The 19,002-nt window shown below is 33.7% G+C and overlaps 1 protein-coding gene across 2 annotated transcripts in view; it reads right to left on the reverse strand.

The window, feature by feature from the left end:
• Positions 1-19,002, reverse strand: part of banp (BTG3 associated nuclear protein) — an 83,246-nt gene that overhangs the window by 55,804 nt on the left and 8,440 nt on the right. For both annotated transcript variants that reach the window (XM_056452154.1, XM_056452153.1), the window contains exons 7-8: positions 13,546-13,785; positions 8,060-8,221 (exon numbers count right to left, since the gene is read on the reverse strand). In XM_056452154.1, the coding sequence (XP_056308129.1) occupies positions 8,060-8,221; positions 13,546-13,785 (402 nt within the window). The remainder of the gene's footprint in view (positions 1-8,059; positions 8,222-13,545; positions 13,786-19,002) is intronic.

Here is a 19,002-nt window from a genome sequence, read left to right on the forward strand (position 1 = left end):
AATAAATCAGGTGAATCCAGCATGTCTGTGCAAAAAGAAGATCAACTGCTGGAGATTGCAAATGACGGCAGCAGTTCGTTATTTCCAATGGAGGCGTGTGGCTTGTGTGCGCATATTGGGAACGATGCTTGCAAGCAGCACTACACAATCGTGCCTTGCAGGCGCCCCTAGTTGAAAACATCTTCAAAATGCCATGAGCAGACCACGAGTCACGTGACAAGAACTGACTGATGAGCTTCATATTTTGTATGGAATATATTCATTTCGGTAGACTATTTATCTCAGACAAACACTGCAGTGTTTTTTTTTTTTGCCATAAATAAAACTTGTATCATAGTTGAAGCAATGTTTTGTCAGCCTGATCCTCTGAGAAAACAGTTCATAATCGCATAGTAATTTACATAAACCTACCCCTCGTGTCGAGGTAAATTTGTCAAGCGTTGACCGGTCCGTGGTGACAAAAATGTTGGGGACCACTGACTTAAACCAATTAACCAGATCCATGACTTAGCGGTTAGCATACATGCCTAAAAATATGGTAATGTCTACAAACAACAAAAGTTATATGACCAAAACAAAGATTGTAATTTAAAACACTAAAGAAAAACTCGGGTTTGCCCAACAGTCCAAAGAAGTGCGCTATAGGTAAATTTACTAAATTGGCCATAGTGTATGAGTGTGAGTGAGTGTGTGTGGGTGTTTTCCAGTACTGAGTTGCAACTGGAAGGGCATCCGCTGTGTAAAACATGTGCTGGATAAGTTGGCAGTTCATTCCGCTGTGGCGACCCCTGATGAATAAAGGGGACTAAGCCAAAGGAAAATGAAAGAATGAATGAATTAATGTCAGTTTATATGGAGATTAATATAAATTCCTGCCTGTTTTCATACACGTTAAATCCACAAAATCATTAGAGCAGAGCTCATTATTATTCATGACCTTTCCAAATATGGTCAATATCAGACATTTTCGTCCTAGGGCCAAATTCTAAGGTTATAAATGGGATTGTAAAACTGTATCTGGAGACTTTTTACACATACCTATGCCACATAACCAATATGTAGATAACAGAGAACAATTTTACATATTGTATTAATGGATTCTATGGCCCCTTTAAACTTTTTTGTAGTGTGTGTGTATTTATATAGCGCATTTATTGTGTATGGTTATACACCCAAAGCGCTTCACAATCATGGGGGGGGGTCTCTCCACACCACCACCAGTGTGCAGCATCCACTTGTATGATGCGACGGCAGCCACAGGACAACGGCGCCAGTGCGCTCCCCACACACCATCTAGGAGAGACAGTTTTTCTAAATCATGATCTAATGGTTAGCATGATATTGTTAATTTGTAAAACAAAAAATTTTGTTTTTAATGTTTACCACTTTGGTGTCAATTTTGAATGATTTCTAAATTTTAACGAAACTTCACAAGTTATTCAAACGAACATATTTTTTCTGATAGTGGTTAGTCTATGTCTTTCATACCCCTGCAGTTAGTTTCCATGTTTTAAAAATGTAATAAGCTTGATAAAGTATAAAAACTTGTTGGCAAAATCTTTTGTTTTATGAAAATGGTTAGCGCACATGCTTGAAAATAAAGTATGCTAAATGCTGCAAGCAAAAATACCTGCTTGACCAGTATGTCACAGCTTATAAACAGAATTCAATTAAATCCATGACTAATTAACAGTTGTTTGAAAACAATTAAATAGTTGTTTGACAAAAGTGTCACGGCTTATTAAATAAACAGAGCTCCATCAGATCCATGGCCTAGAAATTAAAGAATGTGTAGAAACATTGTAGTGTAATGTAAGCAGACAAAAATGACTGTATGACAGAAATGTCACCGCTTGTTAATTAAGTACACACAATTTTGTCAGATCCATGGTCTGGCAGTTAGTGCAGGTTCATAAATATGGTATGGTAATGAGAGCAAAGAAATGCTGTTCAATTATTAAAAGACTTTTATCGTCTACTGGCTAGCATATATGCTTAAAAACATAAATCTAAAACTTTTTTAATTAATTGCAATGTGCAGCACACAATAATTTAGCAAAGTTTGCAAGCAAATATGAAATATCATTCTGAAATTCTTGATTCATTCTTTTCAAATTGTTAGCAACCATGTGGAAAAACTTGAAACTTAAAAGGTTTGTGTGTGTGTGTATAGATATATTTATATATGTCAAAATTATGAAGTCAAAATTATTAGCCCCCCTTTGAATTTCTCTTTCTTTTTTAAATATTTCCCAAATGATGTTTTACAGAGCAAAGAAATTCTCACAGTATGTCTGATAATATTTTTTATTCTGGAGAAAGTCTTATTTGTTTTATTTTGGCTACAATAAAACCAGTTTTTAACTTTTTAAAAACCATTTTAAGGTCATTATTATTAGCCCCTTAAAGCTACTTTTTTCTCTATAGTCTACAGAACAATCCATCGTTATACAATAACTTGCCTAATTACTCTATCCTGCCTAGTTAACCTAATTAACATAGTTAAGCCTTTAAATGTCACTTTACGTTGTATAAAAGTGCCTTGAAAAACATCTAGTCAAATATTATTTACTGTCATCATGGCAAAGATAAAATAAATCTGTTATTAAAGATGAGTTATTAAAACTACTATGTTTAGAAATGTGTTGAAAAAAAATCTCTCTGTTAAACAGAAATTGGGTGAAAAAATAAACAGGGGGGCTAATAATTCTGACTGTAATAATTCTTCAACTGTATATATATATATATATATATGCACATACATGTTCAACAAATATATTTGCTTCAAATCATACATCGGCTTTTATGATAAGACTGTTTTATTCCGCTTTCGATTTTAAATGACGGAGTTTGATAAACAGGATGACCCTGTCCAACTGTCAGTGAACGGCAAATGAAAACGTCCCTTACCTCAAAACTCTGTGCATTATAAGAAAAAGAAAAGACAATGTACAGTCGGAAGTGTAGCATGCATTCACAATTTTTTTTTGCGCAGTGACACTACCGATTTACTATACATTAAACGGCAACTCAGTTTCACGAAAGACAGAGTTAAGATGCCATTCTTTTATCCCACATGGATGCTATGAGGATAAACAAGAGACTAAGACCTTAAGTATAGTGAGAATGAATGAATGAATGAATGAATGACTAAATTTGTCTAAGAGGCATCCTCTTTTTGCCCAGTAGGCCTACCTTTTGTTTTATTTGCTAATTTAAGATACATTTTTTGATATTACATTATTTATATTACTTCATTTTACCTTTACTTCTGATAAGCTTTTTACATTAATGGACAATGCACAGATATTGATGTTTCATAATGTTTACACTACATTATTTCAATCTAACAAGCTTAGTTTACAATGTTTATAATGTTTACATTATTCTACTTACATTAAATCTAAATCATCTATCAGAAATGACAACAGATTGTTAAAATTTAACTAATGTCAGTTTTAATGTTATTGATTAATGCACTTACTAGACAATTTCATTCATTCATTTTCCTTCTACTTTTTCCCTGGTTTAGCACAGCGGAATGAACCGCCACTTACTTGACAGATTTACGAAATTTTAACTGTAGGTGGTTTGTGTAATGTGTTTTATATTTGGTAAAAAATATATATATATATATATATATATCTCGAACAGATACAGAAATGCATGAAATCCAGAGCCAATAAACACAAATTTTAATGTTTAAAATCAAATGTTGTTGTTTTTTGGCCAAATTTTTACTAGCAACACATCAACTTATTAAATATTCAATGCTTTGTAGGATCAAGGCCTGTTTTAAAGGCATATGCATAAAAATATATTATGGTCATGAACTGAATAAAACGTAAGTCAAATTAGTATTTGTTCTATTCTGTTATCTCCTCATGTCAATCTAAAACTGCTTGATATTTTAACATAATTTAACAAATCTAAAAATGAACCTAATGTGCACATGAAACGAAAGTTCCTGAGACTGAGCCACTCCTAACGTGTAATGGTCAGATACTGACTCAAGATTACAATTACAAATATTTCAATTTAATTGATTAATTGTTCACCTAAAGATGTCTAGCAAGAGAAACATTGTGAATATTGATTTACATGCACTCTTATGCAACGCTATTACGCAAAATCATTTTTATAACAATTTAAACGACAGTTGTGTGGTAACAGTGTGTGAATATACATGGCTCGAAATCACCTGGTTTGGGTAAGTAGATGGCGAAATGAAGGGCTTGGGGTTGGGAAGGAGTGAGGTTTGGGGGTTTGATCGTGATCGTGAATTCAGCTCTTTGTGGCTGTTCATTAAGATGACGATAAGGTTTGTTAAAGCTTGGGTCGACCATGGCTTGTTATTATATGTATATATTATTACGATGTAATGTCTTGGCTGTGTATTTAAAAATGCCGATTCCTTTGTTTTCATTCTCCTGCTTGTGTATGCACTGGTAATGTTTGATTGTAAACCAATAGCGTTCAGCTGCACGTCTTGCTCTGCCTTTTTGGTACCCTTTTGTTGTGCTAGGTACCCTTTGGAAAGGTTACCCAAATAGTGGTACAGTACAGTTCACTTTTTGGTACCTTTTTTGCATTAGAAACGGCCATAAAAACGTACCGAACTGTACCGTACCACCGAAAGTGGCCATTATTTCACATCTTGTCAAAAAGGTCCCCTTTAAATAAACATAAAAAGTATGCCATCTAAGGCAGGCAATTTGATTTAATTTCTTCATGCCTACGCATCAAAACTGAGATATTTTTGTTCTCGGATGGAAAAACTTTGTTGGTCACATAGCAACAATCCACATGTTCCTCTCGAAAAAAGGCTGAGCACCAGGTGGCCTGTTCATAAGCTAATAGATTAATATACCACGCAGGGAGATTCCTATTCCAGCTGGACAACTGAAGGAGGTGAAGCAATCTTAAGTGCATAGACCATTGTGGTGGCCAAACACACAGGATATTCGGGTTCGTCCGAAACGAGTCAAAGGTGAAGGCCTGAAGATCTCTGAGAGGAAGGGACAGGACGTGAGGCGTTGTTCTGAGATTAGAACCATCTGTTGGTTGAGGATACATTTTTCTCCTCACACACAAACATGAGCCTGCAAATAAACACACGTGTGTGCAATGACCTTTACGCAAATGGACGCAAGGTTATACAGTTGACGTCAGAATTATTAGCCCTCCTGTATATTTTTCCCCCAATTTCTGTTTAACGAAAAAGAAGATTTTTTTCAGCACATTACTAAATATAGTAGTTTTAATAACTCATTTCTAATAACTGTTTTTTTTTACTTTGGCATGATGACAGTACATGATATTTTGCTAGTTTTTATTTTTATTTTTCAAGTTACTAGTATTCAGCTTAAAGTGACATTTAAAGGCTTAACTAGATTAATTAGGCAAGTTTGGGTAATTAGGCAAGTCATTGTGTAACAGTGGTTTGTTCTGTAGAGAATCGAATCTTAAGGCTGATTTATACTTTTGCATCAAGCGCATGCGTATGCCCCAGCGCAGCCAGCGTGTGGACACATAGCCCTCGCCATGGCCGTCGCTGATGAGCACCTTTCAAAAAATGTAATTACACATCGCAACGACTTTGTTGCTCACATAGCAACAATCCACATGTTCCTCTCGAAAAAAGGCTGAGCACCAGGTGGCCTGTTCCTAAGCTAATAGATTAATATACCACAGGGTGCTTCTTATTTCAGCTGGACAACAGAAAGAGGTGAAACTATCGTAAGTGTACAGACCAAGGGTGTCCAAACTCGGTCCTGGAGGGCCGGTGTCCTGCATATTTTAGTTCCAACCCCAATTAAGCACACCTGAACCAGCTAATCAAGCTCTTCCTAGGTATACTAGAAACTTCCAGGGGGTGTGTTGAAGGAAGTTGGAGCTAAACTATGCGGGACACAGAGTTTGGTCACCCCTGGTATAGACCATTGTGGTGGCCAAACACACAGGATATTCGGGTTGTCCGAAACGAGTCAAAGATGAGGGCCTGCAGATCTCTGCGAGGAAGGGACAGGACATGAGGCGTTGTTCTGAGATTAGGCTTTAAAGGCAGGTAATAATATTTACCTTAAAAACTTTTTTATTCTTGCTGAAATAAATATATTTTCTCCAGAGGAAAAAAATATCACCGGAAATACTATGAAAATGTCCTTGCTTTGTTAAAGATGCAGTATGTAAGTTTGACACCCAGTGGATGAACTAGGTATTGTACTCCTGAATTAAAACACACGCAAGCGCAGATTGCCGGATTGACGACACCACCAGCAGTGTGCCTGACTGTTCAGCCTAAAGGCTAATTTAAACTATGTTCTAACTAAAAGCTTTTTTTTTTGCAGCTGAACATCAGAAAACTGACAATGCTCACCTCAGGTACACCTCATGTGCTTTATTCAGTGTTAAATGATAATAATGTGAGTTTGAATGCCATTTTACATGCCATTTATTGCCATACTACTGAAAGCATCAGCAGATAGTTCACCTCAGATCTTGAACATAAAATAAACTTTATAAAACTGAACTTTCGAACTGTGACTCAGTGGAAGCCAACACATATCAGTGATTCAGCATGTACGTTTAATAACACTAAAGAAGTTTAATATGTATTAACTACATTATAAATCTTACCATTTCATTGGAATGCAGTAAGTGCACTATTCTGTGCTTCTGAACCTGTACCAAGCTACCTGATGTTTACACTTACAATATTTACATTATTTGCTAATAATGTAATGTTTTATTGTCTCATTTCAAAGGCTGCTACTGTCCACTGGAGGTCGCATTTCGATTGTATACTTAGAGAGCCATCATGACTAAATTAATCAAATCCACCAAGGCAACCTAGGGTGTTGAAATTTAATTGGCTAAACTGGCATTGGGTGAGTTAAAGGGACCAAAACAAAGACAGACGTTCTGGCACGTAACCCAATTTTCAAAGCAGAATATCTGACTTTAGCATTGGTTTTTAGATAAACAAGAAAGTTCACTTAGTATGTTTCTTAAATATCTGCAAACAAATTATGGTATTTTTATGCTTTAGAAGTCAAAAACTTACAAAAAGCATGTTTAAACATCTAAACGTCTAAATTAAGTGAGGTTTTCCTTAAACAGTTCCTGCACTTTTCCGCAAGTCAGATTTAGGACTTTTGAAGTCCTTTTTAAGACCATTATGAATTAAATTTTAGACTTATACAGGGAAAAATGTTAAGGTTGGAAAAAATTTGCACTTGCCCAGCTTGCTGTCAGAAAAAAAAATCTAATTTAGTTATTTCTTATCCAGACATTTTAAATAACATGTCAAAAAAAGCATAAATTGAATAAAATGACTTTTTTATTCTGACTATTATAATGTATAATATTATAGTGATGTTTTATTTTTATAAAAAACTACATTTAAATTTTTTTTTGACAAGTTTTAAAAACTCTAATAATCTAAATGTATGCACCTGTCAATCTATGTTAATGTCATCATCATGTAGTTATAAGTAAATGGAGAAATCTGAAACAAATTCTAAGGTAGATAATTAATTAATAAAGCTTTGTTAAGAGTTTTATTGAGAATTGTGCTCGGATTTAATTGTGATTAGATGGGTGTTGGCCAGGCTCGGAGGCTTTACATGGACATTAGAAAAATAAGACAGGTTTAAAATGATTTAAGACCAACAATGTTTAAGTTTTTGAAATGTAAGACATTTTAATATTTTTTTTAATACCCTACAAGCCAAATAATCCACCAATGGGGTAAGCAATCTTGTTTTCGCTTGTTTTAAGGAAAAAAAATGAACAATTAATTTTGACTTATTTCTGAAAACAAGACTATATTTTTACTTGTCTAATAATGCTCCTTGATTTAGGAGTTTTTAGATATTTAGAATAGAAACAAGACAAAAACTCTACGTCGCAGTGTAATTCCATAACACATGGTACATCAAGTACTCGCAGCATATGTTTACATTCATCTGAACACAAACCAGCTGGGTCTAGAAACACAGCATCAAAATTAAAGCCAAAAAGGTCTTGGAGGTTTGGTAAGGATAGAGATCAGTACCTGAGCTGCTCTGCGACGCAGGGGTCCGGCGTGAGAAACTCTTAACTGCCAAACTCTGTCCTCGCTGTTTCCTGCGCCACGCAGTACGACATTTGGAATCGATGCTCTGCTTAATGCGATACCAATCAGACTCGGTAATGGCGAACTTGAAGAACAGGTGACCTGGTTGCACACAAAGAAAGACCATGAAATTTATTATCCACAAGTTAGTTTACATGCTAAAAACATAGCATTTGACACACAAACAATTATGTTAATTTAAACAAAACGACGTTACTTATTACTTATAAATTATTTTGTTCTCACTTAAACGTTTCTTTTTTCTTCAAATTATGTCCAAAAGTAATAATTGTAAAGTCTGAAATGTTGAAAATGAACAAAAAAATTATAATGTTAGCACTTAGCAAAGCGCTAAAAAGCTTAGTAATAACAAAGACTATAGATTACACAAGACATGTCACCTGTAAAGTTTTGAATGGGCAAAAGTTTAACCCTCAATTTGGCGAATGAAGCCACGCCTTCTAGTACTGCAACCAATCATCGATCGCAATAGACTGACAATTCTCCGGGGGAGGGGCTCGTTCTAGGCATAAGTTTCTGCAGATTTTGTGTCATTCGAATGTTTAGAAATGAAACTAAAGAGGCAGCTGTTGCTTAATTTCATTGATTCCTGATATGAAATTGAATCGCAAGTTTTACAAGTAATTTTGGAAAATTTGATATTTCCTCATTCAAACAGAATGCCTGAGCGGCGTTTAAAACATTAGCCACCAAATGAAATGACTTGTCTTAAACGGACTTTAGTAAAACTGTTAGATGCAAAAGTATACAGAATTTTGAGGTTTTAGCAGTTAGCTTAACATTGTTGGGAATGTTAGCAAAGCGAAAGAACCATTTCACCAAAAACCAAGCTTTAAAAATATTACAATCATAAATAAACCATATAAAATGAGTCAGTAAATAATAGAGAAAGCACTGAGGTACTTGCTGAAAAAAACTGCTTAAACAGCTGGTTGGCTGGTTTTTGCGGGTCAATCAGCCTAGTTTTGGGAGCCAGGCTGGGAGATGACCAGCTAAAACCAAGTTGACCAGCCTAACCAGCCAAAACCAGCTATGTCCAGCTAAAAGCAGGCTGGTCAAGCTGATTTTAGCTGGACATTTTCCTGCCTGACCAGCTAAAACCAGGCTGGAAACCAGACTGAAAATTGCCAAAACTAAGCTAATGTATATAGCTGTAAAAAAAAAAAAAAAGTACAGTACAATTTGTTTATATCAGTACAGTTGTTGTATTAGCAACATATAAAAGTACCATGATTGGTAACGCAGATTCTCTGTACAGTACTTTACAATAGTATGGTTCAAAAACACTATAGTGATTATTCACAGTATTTTTCAAGTGGGGTTACAGTTATATTTAAAAACATAAACAACTATTTAACCACAACACTGACATTTAATGAAATGGTGTCTTTATTTTGACTGTATCCTTCACTGTATTTATTAAATTACCCATTAACTGTATTTTATTAATGTCTACCCCTACCCAACTCTCACAGTAATGTAAAAACAGCAATTATAATGAGAATTATTTATATTATTTATTAGATGACCCATAAATTGTATTTTATTGATATCCCGAACCCCACCTTAAGCCTACCCCTCACAGTAATGTAAAAACACTAATTATTATGAAAATTATTTTTATTCTTTATTAAATGACTCATTAAATTGCATTTTATTATGTACCCCCACATTAACCTTAAACCTACCCCTCACAATAATCTAAAAATAGTATTTATAACCAGAATTATTTAGATTATTTATTAAATGCCCCATAAATTCTACTTTATTAATATCTACCCCCACCTCATGCCTAAACCTACTCTCACAGTAATAAAAAACACCAATTATAATGAGAATTATTTACATTATTTATTAAATGACCCATTCAATTGTTTTATTAATATCTACACCCACCCCAACCCTAAACCTACCCCTCACAGTAATGTAAAACAGTAATTATAGCCAGAATTTTGATTATTTTTAAATGACCCATTAAATTGTCTTTTATTAATATCTACTACCACCGCAACCCTACAACTACCCCTCAGAGTAATGTCAAAACATTATAACCAAATTTATTTATATTATTTATTAAATGACCCATTCATTGGATTTTATAAATATCTACCCCCACCCCAACCCTAAGCCCACTCCTTACAATACTGTAAAAACAGTAATCATAACAATAATTATTTAAATTATTTATTAAATGACCCTTTAAATTTTATTTTATTAGCATCTACCCCCACCAAACCCTACACTCAGAGTAATGTAAAAGCAGTAATTATAACCAGAATTATTTAGACTTATTAAATGACCCATTCAATTGTATTTTATTAGCATTTACCCCCACCCCAACCCTAAACCCACCCCTTACAGTAATGTAAAAACACTAATTATAACCAAAATGTTTATATTATTTATTAAATGACCCGTTAAATTGTATTTTATTAGCATACCTCCACCCCAACCCAAAACCCACCCCTTACAGTAATGTAAAAACACTAATTATAACCAAAATATTTATAATATTTATTAAATGACCCATTAAATTGTATTTTATTAGCCTACCTCCACCCCAACCCTAAACCCACCCCTTACAGTAATGTAAAAACACTTATTATAACCAGAATTATTTATATTATTTATTAAATGACCCATTAAATTGTATTTTATTAGCATCTGGCCCCACCCCAACCCAAAAACCACCCCTTACAGTAATGTAAAAACACTTATTATAACCAAAATTATTTATATTATTTAATAAATGACCCATTAAATTGTATTTTATTAGCATCTACCCCCACCCCAACCCAAAAACCACCCCTTACAGTAATGTAAAAACACTTATTATAACCAGAATTATTTATATTATTTAATAAATGACCCAATAAATTGTATTTTATTAGCATCTACCCCCACCCCAACCCAAAAACCACCCCTTACAGTAATGTAAAAACACTTATTATAACCAGAATTATTTATATTATTTAATAAATGACCCAATAAATTGTATTTTATTAGCATCTACCCCCACCCCAACCCAAAAAACACCCCTTACAGTAATGTAAAAACACTTATTATAACCAGAATTATTTATATTATTTATTAAATGACCCATTAAATTGTATTTTATTAGCATCTACCCCCACCCCAACCCAAAACCCACCCCTTACAGTAATGTAAAAACACTTATTATAACCAGAATTATTTATATTATTTATAAAATGACCCATTAAATTGTATTTTATTAGCATCTACCCCCACCCCAACCCAAAACCCACCCCTTACAATAATGTAAAAACACTTATTATAACCAGAATTATTTATATTTTTTAATAAATGACCCATTAAATTGTATTTTATTAGCATCTACCCCCACCCCAACCCAAAAACCACCCCTTACAGTAATGTAAAAACACTTATTATAACCAGAATTATTTATATTATTTATAAAATGACCCATTAAATTGTATTTTATTAGCATTTACCCCCATCTCAGCCCTAAAACTACCCTCACAGTAATGTAGCAACACTAATTATAATGAGAATTATTTATATTATTTATCCAATAAGCATTAAATTGTAGTTTAATAACATCTACCCCCACCTCAACCCTTAAACCACCCCTCAAAGTAATGTAAAAACACTAATTATAATAAAAATTATTTACATTATTTATTAATTACTCATTAAATTGTATTTTATTAACATCTACCTCTCCCCAACCCTAAAACTACCCCACACAGTAATGTAAAAACAGTGTCAAACAAATTATGCTATATTTCCACAGCTGTATCGCTTCTAGACTTTATTCATAGGGTTTGTTTGTTCAAAAGTTGCACGTGACACTATTTACACATATAATTACCCATAGCAGCTCCTTCCTCAAACCCAGAACATTAGTTTGTTACTTATAGCATGTTGCGTGAATTTACCCGCATATTGATGTAACACCAGATTAGTTGTGAATGAGAGGCGCGGCTAGAGACGCTTCTAATTAGCTCATGTGGAGAAAATGAGTCTGGTGCGGAGGATGAGGCAGAACCGCAGATGAGCTACTTGAGCACTGAGATGATTTGAATTAGACAGGACAAAACTGAGATGAATTAAACGGAATAAATCGAATAAGATCAAAGATCCAATTAGTCTCAGACAGGCTTTGGATCAGATTGGCTTCAGGACTGGTTATAAAAAAAATAAATTACATAAAAACAGCAAAACCATATGATGTTTGATTCTTTTCATGATATAAACTGAAGGCATATTAATGTAGTTTGCTTCTGGAACAAATGACTTATGAATTGGTTATGACCAGAGTCATGAGATTCCTGAAGAATGATTCGTATGAGCTTGTTCTTTTTACTGAATCAAAACCACTCTATCCAATATACCAGTTCTGATTACTGAATCAAAAACTTAATGACTCAAATGAACTGGTTCTTTTTGATGATTCAAAACCATGCAGAAAATAATACTAATACGCCAATTCATTTACTGAATCAACATCACATAGCTCAATCAAAGCAGTCAGATTCATAAACAATATGACTCATACGAATTGGTTCTTTTTAGTGAATCAAAACAAATGTAGTTCAATACTTAAACCTATGATTTTTATGAACTGGTACTTTTGGTGAATTGGAACCATGTAGAAAACAACTCTATTGCACCAGCTTCAATTAATGAATCGAAATCACATAGCTCAATAACAGTATTCTGATAATCAGTAATCAGAGAACTGGTAGAAAGTAGACAAACGTGTGACTGGAAACACTCCAGGTGTGACTGGGAATGTCTTATTTGTCCATCTGTGATCGAATTGATGAAATCGCATCTTAATATTAGCAGGTATAAACAACACGCACATGCGCACGTTCTTACTCTCTCTACCTGTCTGCCTATCAGCCTGTCACAGCGGATTCAGTGGAGGGACTAGAAAATCTAACAAGTCAAAACTGACAAAAATTCAGACAAATATTGCACTGCAAAGAGCAAAACTATTTTAAACTTATGCCTACCTTGGCAAATGACCACGGAATAAGCTGGATAATCAACGGTTTGCAGTGCGTTAAAGTCATGTGGCCCCTCTCCTCCACGTCATGCATTAAAATCCTTTAACGCACGGCAAACAGTTGATTATTCCTTACTTATATCATGGCAGAGAAGGTGCTCATTGTGGCTGTGCCAAGACATCCTGAGTTATATGATGTATCTTCAAGTGCTTATCATAACATATTGTTTTCCTATTTCTAATGGGTCCATTATTGTCATTGTTACATCCCGTTCATAATATGGCATCACTGCGCTCAATTAATGAGCGCCACGTCTTGCGCTTTTAAAAACAAAGATGTGTTCGGTGTGAATGAGCCCTAATTCAAAATAGTCATACACACAGTGTGTTGTTCTCTGATCAGACTTACATCTAATACCGTAGATCATGAGTGGGTCGAGCTGTTTTTTGCCATGCTTGCCCTGTCCGGAGAGGTTGGAGACTGCCTGCACCTCGCGGTGGAACAGGTAGTCCAGCAGCGTCAGAGCCATTTTCTCTGCCGTGCGACAGTTTGTGCTGATGTGCAACATGTCAGCTGGAGAAACTGGGCAGCGGACACGCATCTCAGCATTGTTTTCGTCACCGAGCCACGTTCCTGTCGGATAATCCTCTGTGGAGGAGAGACAAAGATGCATATTAACATTAATAAATGTTTTTTTTTTCCAAATATTAGCAGTATTCCCATCTTGACAGGTACATTGGCACTTCAATAAAACAAACAAACAAATAAATAAATAAATAAATACATGAACTAATTAATAAAAATATATTAATCTAGTAAAAAATCTAGTAAAAAATTTATTCTTTATTATTTCCCAAGTGCTGTTAAGATTTCATCTACATATTTTAGACATAATAGTTTAGATAACTATTTTCTAATAACTAATTTCTACTGCCTTTGCCACAATGACAGTACATAATATATTTTACAAAATCATATTTTTCCAGAAGTCTTTGTAAAACTGAGACGAGCCTTTATGTTCTTTTCACTCAGCAGTGGTTTTCATCTTCAAACTTTGCCATGGAAACCATTTTTACCCCCGTCTTGTTCTTATGGTGGAGTCATGAACACTCATTATCACTAATTATTTAAAAACTGCGTGATATGTTTACTTTGACTTTTATTTAAATTTGTTTGATTAAAGTGTGACAAACATCTGTTTTTCACACCACTGTCCACTCTCAGAAATGAAGGTACGTGAGCAGGGTTGTACCTCCTCAAAAGGTACACATTTGTACTTAAAGGGCCCATATTGGTACCTCTAAAGTGTATATTAGTAGGGCTGCACAATATTGGATAAATCTGATATTATGATATTTCAATTTTCTGTGATAAATATTGCGATATGATTACAGTTTCACAAGATGGTTTGAATTGCTGACAGTTTGACAGTTTCTGGGGAGTCAAACAGTATTCAGGTACAGAATACAGAAATGATAAACTTTCACTCTATTATGGGTAAACTTAGCAGTGAGGTTAACTATGGTTCACTATGGGCAACATTGCAGATCCTGCGATGTGACTATTGTGGAGGCACACATTGCTGTATCGATGCTAAAACGATACATTGCGCAGCCCTATATATTAGTACCTAAACATTTTAGGAGGAACACTTTTTAGGTATTAATATGGACCTGTTTTTAATAAAAAAAAAATTACATATGGACCTTTTAGGTACAAATTTGTAACTTTTGAAAAGTTACCACCCCAGTGACAGCTCGTGAACCTTTATTTTATTGTGCTTTATCGTGTGTTTGTTTATTTATTTATTTCCCTGCATTTTTTTGCATTGTTGCATTGTTCAGTCGTGAAGTGGTAAATCACACCACAGAGACATGCGCAGACTTGAGAATTTTTGTTTTATGCAAATCCAAAATATTTATATTACTTCTTAATAATTTATATTTACTTATTAACTATTTAGCAACATAAATTACAAGATATTACAAAAAGAACTAATTATTTAAAACACTTTATCCAAAATCTAAGCACTTTTTAAAAATATTTAAAACACTAGTTTTGTAAGTATTTTCACAAGTATCTTTTTCATGTATTTTTCACAGATAAACGGAAATTGTAAATGGTATCTTGAAAATTTAGGGAAACAAAAGCCAAAAACTGACTAAAATTAAACCACAAGGAAAACAGAACTAAATAACACATTTTTTAACAATACTTATAAAATAAAATGTGCAAAAGCACAAAACAAATGGAATAAAACTAAATAATTCAAATGAAAATAAAATCCTTATTCAAATAACTTTGCAAAAAAAATTATATATATATATATATATATATATATATATATATATATATATATATATATATATGGGACTGAATTATTAATTAAATATTATCCAAAATATATTTACATGACATTTATTTTTAATTGAAAGTTCACTTGAATAGTGTACATTGTTAAATTACAATAAGTTGCTCTTGCTTTACCATAGTGAGAATAAACACACCAATAGTACATTTCTAATAATTAAATAATTAAACCTCCAATAATCTTTATAAATGTAGCTGCTAAAATAAATATGTATGCTTCAAATTTTAGAGGTCAGCTTAATTCACATGAACCATTTCGGTCTATAAATGTGACTCTCACAAGGTCTTATTCAGAACTACTGAGGACTAAATGTAACATCAGCCATTGTTTTTAATATCAGTAAACCACTAATTCCAAATATGTGTGGATGGGGTAAGAATTCATCCCTCAACGTCTAAGCAGACCTGAGTTTTCTGCACAATCTTTACCAAATAGCAAGAGTGTCCCCTGGTGGCCATTATGTTTAAAACACTTTGCAAGTATAATACTGCTTAAACTGTTTTAAAAAGACCCCGTGTCTTTATTTGGAGAAAAATGACAGCTGAAAATGTTGATTTAAGTATTCATGAATGCATTCTTTTAAATAAATTCTGCTATATTTTTGTCACAGATATAGTTTTTGGCATTTCTGAGACAGAAATATACCGGTTTATTGTGGGATGGATGTGGTTTTCTGTGTCTTGTCAAAGCATGAGAGTTAAATGATATTTTAATGAGTAAATTGCCTCTGATGACGTTAAGAGTAAAAATATAAGAAAAATGTGGAATATGTACATTTAAAATAAAAATATGAGAGAAGTGAATTCACAGACAAAGCCAAATCTTATTTCTACATATAATATTTTTACATTTTGATAGGGTTTGTGCCCCTGCTTAGTTGGCATTTCTGTGTGGAGTTTGCATGTTCTCCCTGCGTTCGCGTGGGTTTCCTCCGGGTGCTCCGGTTTCCCCCAGAGTCCAAAGACATGCGGTACAGGTGAATTGGGTAGGCTAAATTGTCCGTAGTGAATGAGTGTGTGAATAAGTGTGTATGTGTTTCCCAGTGATGGGTTGCAGCTGGAAGGGCATCCGCTGCATAAAAACAAATGCTGAATAAGTTGGCGGTTCATTCCACTGTGGCGACCCCAGATTAATAAAAGGGACTTAGCTGAAAAGAAAATGAATGAATCAATAATATAATATAATATAATATAATATAATATAATATAATATAATATAATATAATATAATATAATATAATATAATATAATATAATATAATATAATATAATATAATATAGGGCTGCACAATATATCATTTCAGCATCGATATCGCAATGTGCGCATCTGCAATAAACACATGGCAAAGATATGCAATGTCCAGTCTGAATTATAGTTGACCAGGAGCTTCAGAATTGTATTTAATCCCTGTATTTATATAAAATGTATATGATTTATGCAAAGAAGAAAAATTTTTACTAAGAGTTTTTGTCTTGTTTCTTTGTCCAAATATCTACACTTCAAAACAAAAACAAGATTATTTCACTTACCCCACGGGCACAAAATTTTTAAAACAAGCAACAGCAAAACTTAATTTTTCCTGACGGTGAAAACTAAATAATATCTTTACTTGGTCTAAGATTTTTTTATATTTGGACTGGAAACAAGACAGAACAAAGTAAGAAAATATATATATTTTGCATTGTGATTATTAAATTTCTGTAAAAAACGTCAAATAGAACTATTCAAACCATCTTCTGAAGCTGTATTCATATCGCAATACTTATCGCAGAAAAATTAAATATCTCAATATGAGATTTTTTCAATATTGTGCAGCCCTAATCTTTTTATATAATTTAGCTTCTTTTACCTACAATGAGTCTCTCAACCACAGGTTGAGCTATGTTGGATTCAAAATAAATGTAAAAAATTCAAATAAAAATATGGATTAAAAAATAAAGAATGTTATGACATTGGAATGAAGTAAAATATCTGTCAAAATGTGTAATCTAATGTGAATCTAAAAAAGTAGTAAAGTACAAAAAATATTTGAAAGAAAAGAAAATGTGTGGATAGCCTTGTCACAAATAATGGTTTCAAATCTTCTGATGATTACTATAATCACTGCAAATGTTCATGATCATTAAAACAATGACTGGTTATTACAATATTGAAAACTCCCTGTAAATCCTGTTACAGGTTTTCTGCTTTCTTCAGAATATCTTATTCTTTGTTTCAACAGAAGAAAGAAACTTATAAAGCTTTGGAACCACTTGAGGGAGAGTAAATAGTAAGGACATTTTCATTTTTGGGTGAACTGTCCCTTTAAGTGTGCAGTTACTCGTTTTAACAAAACGGTTGTAATACTGATAAATGTGATCCTCATGTGGTCACTACAATCGTTATTGTCATTTCATTACGTCTGTATTTCTCTATTCTAAGTTTTTTTTAAAGTCTGAATACTGATGTAGTGAAATAACTGTAAACATATTTTGACTTTGATGTTTTTATCCCTTTGAATCCATCAATCACAGACAGCTGTAAAACATGGCCATGCTTTTTTTAACTAAAAAGGTCACATGACAAAAATGACAGTTTGCGAGATGAAAGAGCCGACTAGTGTCACCGCCACTCCCTCACATCAAAACAACGAACAAGGTTATAGCAAGGGGAAAACAATCCAAACAAACAAAAGCAAAGCCTTTTAAGAACCAAATGTACCATTCGTTGACTAAATATCATCACGAACAGCTGTGAACAGAGCGAATATTTGTGGAGGAACGTCTTTGAACTAACCGAGCTAACCCAGACGCCACTCGGAAAACAACCCAGTCAAATAATAAGAAAAGCAAAAGCAGAAGTTAAGCAATCAAAACAAACCCTTTAATCCCAGGCCTCCCCCAGACCAAAGACCCATCGCTGAATCACATACAACCAGACGGTTTACACAACACTATTGTTATTGATGTAGCAAGCTGTTTTTATCATGTCCAGGGAGAACATGCAGATAGCCAAAACATGTTTATATTATTACTCGATTGTTTCTTTAGTTGAGTATACTTTGATTTCTATAACCAGGGCCTGTTCACACTTCTAATATTTCAAGCTCGTTTCCCGCTACATTTCTATGCTTAAATGTCGCTCAACCGCAAAGCAGACCAAACACATGTGAGCTATAAACATGCTATTATCTTATTTGTGCAGATTTATTTCAGATATTGCCGAGTCTTCAAACCTTTTCTGTACACAATCAAATTCGTCGCTCTTCTTGTGAGGCCATGCTCAATTCAAAACAAATGGATCCCGATGGCAAATTAAAATTATTTCCTTTAAAGATGCCATAAAATCAAAATTGGAGTTTTTATTGTGGCTTTTAGTTCATGTGTGTTGGCTTTGAGGACGATTATTTGCGAGTGCACTTCTCAACGTTGACAAAATTAGCTTTAAGTAGATGCAAAATTTATGATAGCTCTCGTTTGGAAAACAAATAAAGTTGATGACTCATCCTGCACTGAA

The sequence above is a fragment of the Danio aesculapii genome, chromosome 25, assembly GCF_903798145.1.
Source record: "Danio aesculapii chromosome 25, fDanAes4.1, whole genome shotgun sequence".
Taxonomy (NCBI): Eukaryota; Metazoa; Chordata; class Actinopteri; order Cypriniformes; family Danionidae; genus Danio; species Danio aesculapii.